The sequence below is a fragment of the Lolium rigidum genome, chromosome 7 (genome assembly GCF_022539505.1).
Source record: "Lolium rigidum isolate FL_2022 chromosome 7, APGP_CSIRO_Lrig_0.1, whole genome shotgun sequence".
Classification (NCBI taxonomy): Eukaryota; Viridiplantae; Streptophyta; class Magnoliopsida; order Poales; family Poaceae; genus Lolium; species Lolium rigidum.
In genome coordinates, this window is record NC_061514.1 from 52,042,158 (window position 1) to 52,052,500 (window position 10,343).

The window sequence follows — 10,343 nt, forward strand, 5'->3', positions numbered from 1 at the left end:
CGGCAGGGATGTACCTCGGTAGTTGTTGTTGGAGTAGCCATTGACCTGATCTTGATAGACTCTCCATGAGCTGTAGATTCCTCGAACCCGCCCGCGAAACACCACATACCACTAGTTTGGTAAAAGAAGAAGTTAGCAATCAGAATAATGAAGCATTTCAGAAATGAGCAATAGAAACAAGTGTTGACAGCAAATCTGAAACTAATAGGGGCATGCATATCATTCCAAAAGTTAATCAGAAGTTTTTCCTACACTACCGTGGTATCGTCCTACCACCACAACAAAAGTGGGTGTCTCATCCTAACACCGCAAAGTTCACCATCACCTGAGGGGTTAGTATATACCACCTCATCATACTTACAAAAGGGAGCCAAATGTTTTTCATCCTAGCTACTGCCAGAATATACAAAATCATCATCATCATCACCATCTTCATGCGTGCAACCCTGATCCACACCCTCAAGGGCACCACTACACCTTGTCGTGGTACTTGCCAAGGTAGTTTCTCAGTCAGAGGACGCGGTGTGGCTCGATCTGTTGGAGATATGCCCAAGAGGCAATAATAAAATGGTTATTATATATCTTTGTGTTTATGATAAATGTTTGCATACCATGCTATAATTGTATTAACCGAAACATTGATACATGTGTGTTATGTAAACAACAAGGAGTCCCTAGTAAGCCTCTTGTATAACTAGCTTGTTGATTAATAGATGATCATGGTTTCGTGATCATGAATATTGGATGTTATTAATAACAAGGTTATGTCATTAGATGAATGATATAATGGACACACACCCAAATAAGCGTAGCATAAGATCACGTCATTAAGTTCAATTTGCTATAAGCTTTCGATACATAGTTACCTAGTCCTTCGACCATGAGATCATGTAAATCACGTATACCGAAAGGGTACTTTGATTACATCAAACGCCACTGCGTAAATGGGTGGTTATAAAGATGAGACTAAGTATTCGGAAAGTGTGAGTTGAGGCATATGGATCAAGAGTGGGATTTGTCCATCCCGATGACGGATAGATATACTCTGGGCCCTCTCGGTGGAATATCGTCTGATTAGCTTACAAGCATGTGACTAGTTCACAAGAGATGATATGCCACGGTACGAGTAAAGAGTACTTGTCGGAGACGAGGTTGAACAAGGTATGGAGATACCGATGATCAAACATCGGACACTTAAGGTTTGATGTGTTTTAAGTAAATATGGAATATAGAATGGAGTTCGAATTTTGTTCGGAGTCTCAGATGGGATCCAGGACATCACGAGGAGGTCCGAAATGGTCCGGAGAATAAGATTCATATATAGGAAGTCACTTTCCAACTTTGAAAATGATCTGGTGCATTTATGGAAAACGCTAGAATGTTCTAGAACCTTCCGAAAGAAATCACCATGGAAGGTGGAGTCCCGGTTGGACTCCACCAACCCTAACCATCCAACCAAGTGGGAGGGTGGAGTCCATGGTGGACTCCACCTCCTTGGCCGACCAAGCAAGGGGGGAAGGGAGAGTCCATGTCCCTCTAGATTTCGTCCATATGGAAGTTTTTGAATTGGGTTCTTATTCGAACACTTTGGGCAAACCCTTGGGGTTCCACCTATATAATGAGGGAGAGAGAGAGGGGCCGGCCACCACATTGGCCGCACCACCAAGAGGCACCAAGGCCGGCGCCCCAGCTGCCCCCTCTCCCCAAACCCTAGCAGCCCCCCTCCTCATACTACTCCCACAAGCGCTTAAGCGAAGCCCTGCCGGAGTTCTCCATCACCACCGCCACCACACCGTCATGCTGTCGGGATTCCGAGGAGGATCTACTACTTTCACTGCCCGCTGGAACGGGGAGAAGGACGTCGTCATCAACACCGAACGTGTGACCGAGTACGGAGGTGCTGCCCGACTGTGGCACCGTCAAGATCTTCTACGCGCTTTTGAAAGCGGCAAGTGATCATTTTCAGCAACAACGAGATCTAATCTCGTAGGCTTTGGAAATCTTCGAGGGTTAGTCTCATGATCTTTTCGTTGCTACCATCTTCTAGATTGGATCTTGGCTTGTTATTCGTTCTTGCGGTAAGAAATTTTTTATTTTCTATGCTACGAATCCCATCAGTGGTATTGCCGACGAAGCTGGATCCCTGGGCCTTGTGGTCGACGAGGTGGCTGAGGGCGACCATGAGATCATCCTCGGTGAAGCCAAGCATGTCCATGACCGCACTGTACAGGCCAGGGTGCATGTCCGTGGGTTTGTTCGCCTTGATGGTCTGTGCGACCTCCTTCATAGCAACAATCATGTTGGTGAAGGTCACCAGCTCGTCGTTCGCGAAGGCACCTCTCTTCCTCTTGCCGGCGGTGTGCAGTGCAGTGCTGGACCCCGCGTGGGCCCCATTAAGATTATGTGGCACATTCGTCCACATGCGCCACAGAAAGTCCAAATTCTGTAGCGCACCACTCCATGCACCACATAAATTAGAAATTGTTGTGGTGCATATTTTTGGTGCGTCACAAAAATAATTTTTATGGAGCATATTTTCTTTGTGCACCACAGATGTCATTTCTATTTATAATGGTTTTCCTAATATTGCGTATCCTGGGAAACCAGTTCCCGCAGCCACCAGTTTTGTTCACCTCCCTTATATATATATATCCGGCCTCTCCCAATCCTCATTCCAAGTTCCAACACCACAAGCATCGACTCAGTTGTTTCACTACTCTGCAAGTCCAATACTACACACGCACACAACGATCAGAAATCAGTTTACGCTCTAGACCAACCCAGTAACGAGAAGGAGAAAAGATGACTGCGGGAGCGAAGGCATCGTGGATGGTGACGATGAGCCTGGGCGCCGTGGAGGCGCTCAAGGTCCATCCACCGGGCCGCCAAGGCCAAGTCCAGCGCCCGCGGCGCCGCCTCGCAGGGCAAGAAGCAGCTTCCCGTCTCGGCGGCGGCGGCGGCGGTGGCAGAGAAGAAGGCCGAAGAAGGGTTGAGGACGGTGATGTACCTCAGCTGCTGGGGACCCAATTAGTAGCGAGATCTGCTAGGCGCTAGGTACAGGCGTTTTGCTGCAGCAATGGCCTCCTTGCCTGCGACTTGCCTGGTTGTCCCCCTTTGTAATATACCTCCACGATGAGTTTACCATTTCCTTCCTTTGTCCATTCCATTTGCTTTGAACTGGTCCCAACTGCGTAGTTCCCGTGGCTCGATCTGCTGCGCGACAGATCGTTGGTGATTACTTTCCGAAAACTGCATTTCCTTACCCTGTACTTTTGCTGCATTGACATGATAAAATCTGTTTTGTTTGCAATCATTCACACTATGAATTCTTACAGCATTGCTAAAGGGATCATTGGTCCATTCAGTTTCAGTCATGTCCGGCGATCAAGCCTCCTTTGTTAGACCACTTTAATTACTCATCTAACCCTAATTAACCCGTCTCTGTGTTCTTTGATGAGAGCAAAGTTTGTTTTCCCCCTATTTTTCAGTTTCCTCTAAGCCACGAGCTGAATCTCAACTTAATTTGGCCTAAGATCGTGGAAGCAAAAACAAAGCAGTAATTGGGGTGTAAAAGAAAATCTACAGAGGCTAGCCCAAATCTGTTTTGGTCCATTTAAGTTATGCCGCGATCATAAAAACAAGTAAATCTAAGTGCTTGTCTGTTGAGAACCAACATGTGGTTGGATGGTTAGGAGGGCAGTGGCACCCCCAGCCCACCAGAGTTTAAATCCTAGATTTGACACTTTGGTGTCTCATAAAGGCGAAATATTCTTCAGTGGGAGGCGACGTTCCCGTCGATAGCGAGGCGCCTGTGGTGACTTCGTCAATCTCAAGACCTGCCGGATCAGTTCTTCAACGCAGTCTCTTGGAGGTGCTCATAGGAGTAGGGTGTGTGTGTGCGCGTTCATAGGGGTGAGTGTGTGCGCGTATGTATGAGCGTCTTTGATTGTACTGTGTTTCGCAAAAAAAAAGTGCTTGTCTGTCTGCTCTAGCGAACCGGCGCAAGTATTATTTCTAAAAATAAAATTTATTAATAGAAAACTTAATTTACAATTACAAAACATGAAAAAAACACATAGAAGTGTTACTTTGTGAAAACTGAATGTCCTTACCATGAACTTTGTTGGCCGCTGCTTGCATGATAAAATCTTTTTTGAATGAATCGTTGACACTATAAATTCTGACATCGTAACTATGTAAAGGGATCATTAGTTGATTTAGTTTCTTTCTTGTCGGGGATCAATCGTTCAATTTCGTTGATAGACCACTTTGATAAATCAACTATCCCTAATAAATCCATCTCGAAGTTCTTTGATGAGGTGACCGGATGAGCCACATGACAGTTTCCTTTTCTCCTTTTAAGTTTTCTATAAACCACTGAATCACAACTTAATTTAGCCGAAGATCGGACACGGTTGATGTCGTGATCGTCCCTTCAAGCAGTGGAGTATATGATGCATAATTGCATATACCCCTGATTTCCCTTATGCTCGATAATTTAGTATGGTATAACAAAACTGAATGTGCTGATGTTTTTACCAAACTCATGAAGATTGGGGATCTCTACACTCAACACATTTGATGTTACCTATTTTAAATAAATATTTTGTAACCTGATAGTACTCCTTCCGGTACAGTCTAACAGCTCCACATCTTGAAATAAATACAACTCATTTGATGTTACCTATTTTAAATAAATATTTTGTAATTTTATAGTACTACCTCCGGTACTGTGTAACAGACGTGCACGCAATTTAAGACACATACTTTGACCATTAATTGGATCCACAAAATATGAATTATATATCTATAAAAAATATACCATTAGATTCATATTCAAAAAAGGTTTCCAATAATATTTTTTTCTAAATATCATATGCATTTTCCTTTTGATTTCATCTATATATTTATGTACCATACAACAAAATATAATACAAATAATGCCCGCAGCAAAGCGCGGGGTATCCTTTTAGTATATACAACAAAAATTTACACAATTGGAAACTTATTTTAAATATGAATCCAGATGTATGATTTTGTGGAATACATCTCATATTTTGTCTACCAAATCAATAGTTAAAGTTTTTATCAAAGTGTGTAATACCCTAATAATGCGATGTGGAAGGAGTAGATGATTTCGATACTTGACGGACTAGATTTCGATTTAAAAATGCGTTACCACCGGCTTGTTCCCACCAGCGCGCGCTGGGGCGCCGGCAGTATCCTATTTCCAAGTAGTGCATGCGGGCTCCTCGACCTTCGACGTCCCAAGGAGGAAGCCGTCCACCCGCCGCCGCCACCAGTGAAGCTGTGGTGGGAGATGGAGCCCCTGACGACCCTAAGGACACACCGGGGAAGCACCTGCTCCTCGATCGCTTTGTCAACGCGCGGGAGGCGGAGCGGTGGTTCGCAAGGATTCTGGCAGCTTCCTCGACCTAGCCGCCACTCCTTCTCCACCGCCGGCGCCAAAAGAGAAGGATGAGGATTGGGACTTCTCCGACAACAACGACAGCGGTGACGGCGCAGAAAGCGGCGACCACACCGCCTTCAACCGCCACTAGCTTACTTATTGTATTCACCTTCTTTTTAGAAACTCGCCGTCTTTTGTAGAAATCGAATGAAATTCGTCGTCTTTTGTGTTATCAAAATTTTCACTTTTATTGGGGTCGCCGGTGTGGGAAACCTTTTCCCAAACGGAGGAAGGCGTGCCGGTGTCCCCCATACGCGAGTGCCGGCGCATATTTGAGGGCCACCGGTGGAGATGCTTTTAATTGGTTGTGCCTAGTAATGATCTTGTTAAATGGCATTATTTTGAGAGGGTATACTTGCTTTAGGATGAAAAGCTACGGTTAAGGCTTAATTGGTTGTGTCTGGCAATAGCCTTGTTGAGAACATTGTTTTTAGAGCGTTGACTTCGGGTGGTGTTTCTTTTAGGGAACTTTGGGCGGTGTTTTGATAGTGGTTGGTGTTGCACCTACAAGGTTTTGATCGCCGTAACGGGTTCTCTTCTCCTTCTCCCTCTCCCTCCTCTTCCTCCTCCTCCTCCTCCTCCTCTTCTTCTTCTAGTAGGATTGCCTGCATGCATCCGTAGTGTCTTTTGGACATTTCGTTATTGCACAAACTAAGTGTAATTGGTATATATATTCGCGATATTAATATATTATTTTTATTGAAAAAATAAAAATTTAGATGTATCAAATCATGTATGAAATTCCCGTTGAGTTCAAATCCTACTACCATCCCAATCCAGAAGAAGTGTTGCTGATTTAGTACAACTATATGCTAAATCATCGATACTTACTAAATCATCGATATTTATTATACATTGGAGGAGTACTTTTTTCACGCTTAGAATAAAAAAAGTGATGAATAGATTTAGAGTTGTATAACCATCATACTTTTTCGCAAAACAGAATTTAGTTACTATGATGATTGAATCTTGGAACGCGTTCTCTACACGTCACTCCCATCTTATCGCTGCCGGCATGCTCTGGCCGCAACGGACAAAACCGCCCCTCCCGCTACAAATAAACAAGCCGAGACGAGGTAGGCGCCACCCACTGCACCGGGACGATAGCGAGAGGTGCGGTGTAAACAAGCAAAGTGCCTATGAAAGCACTCTGTTTCCTGGGAAACCAGTGCCTGCGGCCACCGGTTTCGCTCACTCCACCGTTATATAACCCAACCTACTCCAACCCCTCATTCCAACAGCACAAGCATCGACTCAGTTCTTTCACTACTCTCCAAGTCCAACAGTACACAGGCACACAGCGATCACAAATCAGTTTCCATTCCCGACCAACTCAGCAAGAAGAAGGAAGGAGAAGAGATGGCCGGTGCAGCGAAGGCGTCTTGGATGGTGGCGATGAGCGTCGGCGCCGTGGAGGCGCTCAAGGACCAGGCCGGACTCTGCCGCTGGAACTACGCGCTCAGGTCCATCCACCGGGCCGCCAAGGCCAAGGCCAGCGCCCGCGGCGCCGCCTCGCAGGGCAAGAAGCAGCTTCCCGTCTCGGCGGCTTCGTTGGCAGAGAAGCGGCGAGCGGAGAAGGCGGAAGAAGGGTTGAGGACCGTCATGTACCTCAGATGCTGGGGACCCAATTAGTAGTAGATACGACTGCTAGGTAGTAGGTACCGGTGTTTTGCTCCAGCAATGGCCTGCCCTGTGACTTGCCTGGTTGCTCCCATTGTAATATACGACCACATGATGATGATGATGAAAATTTCGGTCACTTAGCTTAGTTTGCCATTTCCTTCCTTTGTCCATTTGCTTTGAACTGGTTCCAAGTGCGTAGTTCCAGTGGCTCAATCTGTTTGTGTAAAAGATCATTGACATGCTTTGACAGCACGGCTGTCCGCTGAAGAGATGATCTGTCGAATTATTTTCAATCATGCCCGGGCAGTCAGGCGTTCAATTCGTTTGCTAGACCACATTAATTAGTCCACAAACGCTGATCCGTCACCAGGTTCAATTCCTTTGCTAGACCCGGAACATATATCCGACGTAACCAGAAGTTTTTTCTTTAGTTGCTTAGAGCATCTCCAGCCGTTGGGCTCCCAGACCGAAATGCAGCACTATCACTGGTAGAAAAACGGCCATTGGTCGCGGTTCGCAACTGCCATTAGTCGCGGTTGCGCAACCGCGACCAATTATGCGCGACTAAAGGCCCCCCTTACGAACCGCGACTAAAGGCCCGTCCACCGTGGGCGGCAGGCGAGCGCCAGGGCGGAGGACCTTTAGTCGCGGTTCTTCTGGCCAACCGCGACTAAAGGCCTCCGCAGGTTTAGGGTTTTAGCCCCCCCCCCCCAAACCTGATTTCTTTTTAATTTGTATTGGTTTATTTCTTTTGGATTTTAATTTTGAAGGAGTTTCACATATTCTACGGTACTACATACATGCATATGAATGTACAATTTCAAAAAAAATTGAAATTAGAACCAAAAAAGAATTCAAGAGGAATATACAATATATATTCAATATCGGATGACCATATACAATTTTGAACAAGTTTCCATACATAATTTAGTGCATATGAAGTTCTACGTCCTCTACATAGTGTTCTCCTCTAGGATCGATGACTTCCCTCGCGAACCATCCAGGCTAGTTCCTCTTGAAGTGGTCGGAAGCGAGCTTCGGACTAAGCGTCTTCCGGAGGTTATTCCTCTTGATGTTGATCTCGGACGACTGGTCCCGCTCATTGGTGTATCTCCGGATCCTCTCACAAACATAGTATCCACATAGATTGGTCCCCGGTGGCTGAATATCCCCAGTCCCAGGCACTGCCCTTCTAAATTGTAGCTCTTTTTTGAATTCACCGACCTTTTCATCTACGAACCGTCTGACAAGGTATTAACTTGTCAATGCCTATGGATTGTAGGCTAGGGTTTAGTTGGAAGTAGAGGGCAAGTAGATCTCGAAGGTTTCAGCCGAAAAGTACTCGACGATTATGAAAACTAGGGTTTGTAAACAATGATTCGATGATCCTCGCGTCCCTCGACTCCCCTTATATAGGAGGCGGAGCCGAGGGATTCGTGCTTGTACAAGTTACAAAGTCCGGAAAGGTTTCTAACTTATCCCGTAAGATTACAAATAAGACTTTCTATTACAACTCTAGCTTTCCTTAATAATATCTTGGGCTTCCGAATCTTCTTATTCTTCGGGTAATGGGCCTTCGATGAAACTCCGGGTACTATCTTCGGCGAGCCCATTAGGGATGCCTATGTCGGTAGCCCCCGAGATTTTGCTTGAATCGTAGAGTCGGGGAAAATCTCCACCGTTTATTTTTACTCGACAACTTAAACTTTTCTATATTTCTTCATATAAATTTCTATATTGTACGGGGATAATGGTAGTTGGGGCTAGTTCATCCGACGGATCAGGTACTAGTTAAGCTGCTCTAGTGGCAATCCGCAAAAACCTACTTCAAAATCACGTCCCTGGACATGATTTCGGGATACTGGTGTAAACTTCGACGGGTGCCGCTCCATTACGTCGAGTCCCAGTCATATTTATCGGGTACCTAACGCGTCCGTTAGGATTTTTCTTCGTATCCGTTGATACGGATAAAAGTAGCAAACCGACGTCGGAGACGGCGCCACGCCTCACGAGAATAGATCCGGGGTCTTACCTTCGCAAAGTTTTGCGGCATTCGAAATTGATCGCAACTTCGGCGTTACGAGAATATATTGTCGAGTGCTTATTCGGCTGATGGAATGGCACATTTTATTGAGTCAAAGATGACTTATATTGCTCTCCCGATGGGAGTATATGCAGAGTTATTTATAACTCGAAATATACTCTTTTTGCTTTTCTATCTTTCTTCTTTTCATTCTGTCTTCCTTTTTTTTTTTTATAATTTCATCGGGCACGCGAACAGCGTTCCCGATGGGAGTAGCCCCCGAGGCTACAGCCAAGGACTTGTGCTTGGTTATAGGCTCCACACTTTATGCCGCTATATTCTCTTTCTTTCCCGAAGTTTTATAATTTCTCGGGTGCGCGAACAGCGCTCCCGATGGGAGTAGCCCCCGAGGCTATGAACAAATACTTGTATTTGATCATAGGCTCACGCCATTTCTATTTTGTCTTTCTTGATCTTTTCATTTTTCCAAAGTAGCCCCCGAGCATTTGACCAAAAACTTGTATTTGATCAAAGGCTCTCGAATATTTTTGCATGTCGCCTTTTGATGCAGCTGTTGAGTCGAATTTTTCTTTCTACCAAGGTGACGTTATCGCTGACGATAGCCACGATTGTAAGTCCAAAAATCGCGAGAAGTTTTTCTACCGCTGCCTTGCGGGCCCAATTGATCCACTATCTTGACACGTCGTGCAAGTGGGGGACACACGTCCTCCGCTTTTACGGCGCACGCACCGTAACTTCCCCAACGTTGAGTTACTTTTTACCCTTGTTGCCACGTGGCTATCATCTCGTCACACATTTTCCTTATCCAACGGTTCGTCGTTTCACCGCACCCCTATATAAGATCGTCTTCTTCCTCCTTGAGCACTTCCGCTCGCGCCGTCCTCCTTCTCTCATCTGCAAATTTCCTCCTGCGATCCACAACCTCTTAAGCTGCTCGCCTCCAAACTGCAAACCCTGCGCCATTGTTGATGCCACCGCGTCGATTGACAAGGCACAGCACGCCGGAATCCTCCATGGCCGCCGTGGATCTTGGGGCGGCGGAGTGGGTGATACGTCCAAAACGTATCTACTTTTCCGAACACTTTTGCTATTGTTTTGCCTCTAATTTGTGTATTTTGGATGCAACTAACACAGACTAACGCTGTTTTCAGCAGAACTGTTCTGGTGTCTCGTTTTTGTGCAGAAATCCAACTTTCGGGAAAACCT

At 45.6% G+C, this 10,343-nt stretch overlaps 1 protein-coding gene and 1 pseudogene across 1 annotated transcript; both read left to right on the forward strand.

Annotated features, from left to right (window-relative positions):
• The first annotated feature begins 2,693 nt into the window (after positions 1–2,693).
• On the forward strand, positions 2,694–3,272 carry LOC124669976 (annotated as a pseudogene).
• Positions 3,273–6,679: 3,407 nt separating this feature from the next.
• On the forward strand, positions 6,680–7,162 carry LOC124678852. Its single transcript, XM_047214700.1, has one exon. It carries the CDS (start codon positions 6,830–6,832, stop codon positions 7,100–7,102), a length of 273 nt encoding a protein of 90 aa, XP_047070656.1. The 5' UTR covers positions 6,680–6,829; the 3' UTR covers positions 7,103–7,162.
• Positions 7,163–10,343: the final 3,181 nt, after the last annotated feature.

What these genes read in the sequence shown, in the direction of transcription:
- LOC124678852 (XM_047214700.1), top strand. Translation starts at nt 6,830, where the DNA reads ATGGCCGGTGCAGCGAAGGCGTCTTGGATGGTGGCGATGAGCGTCGGC.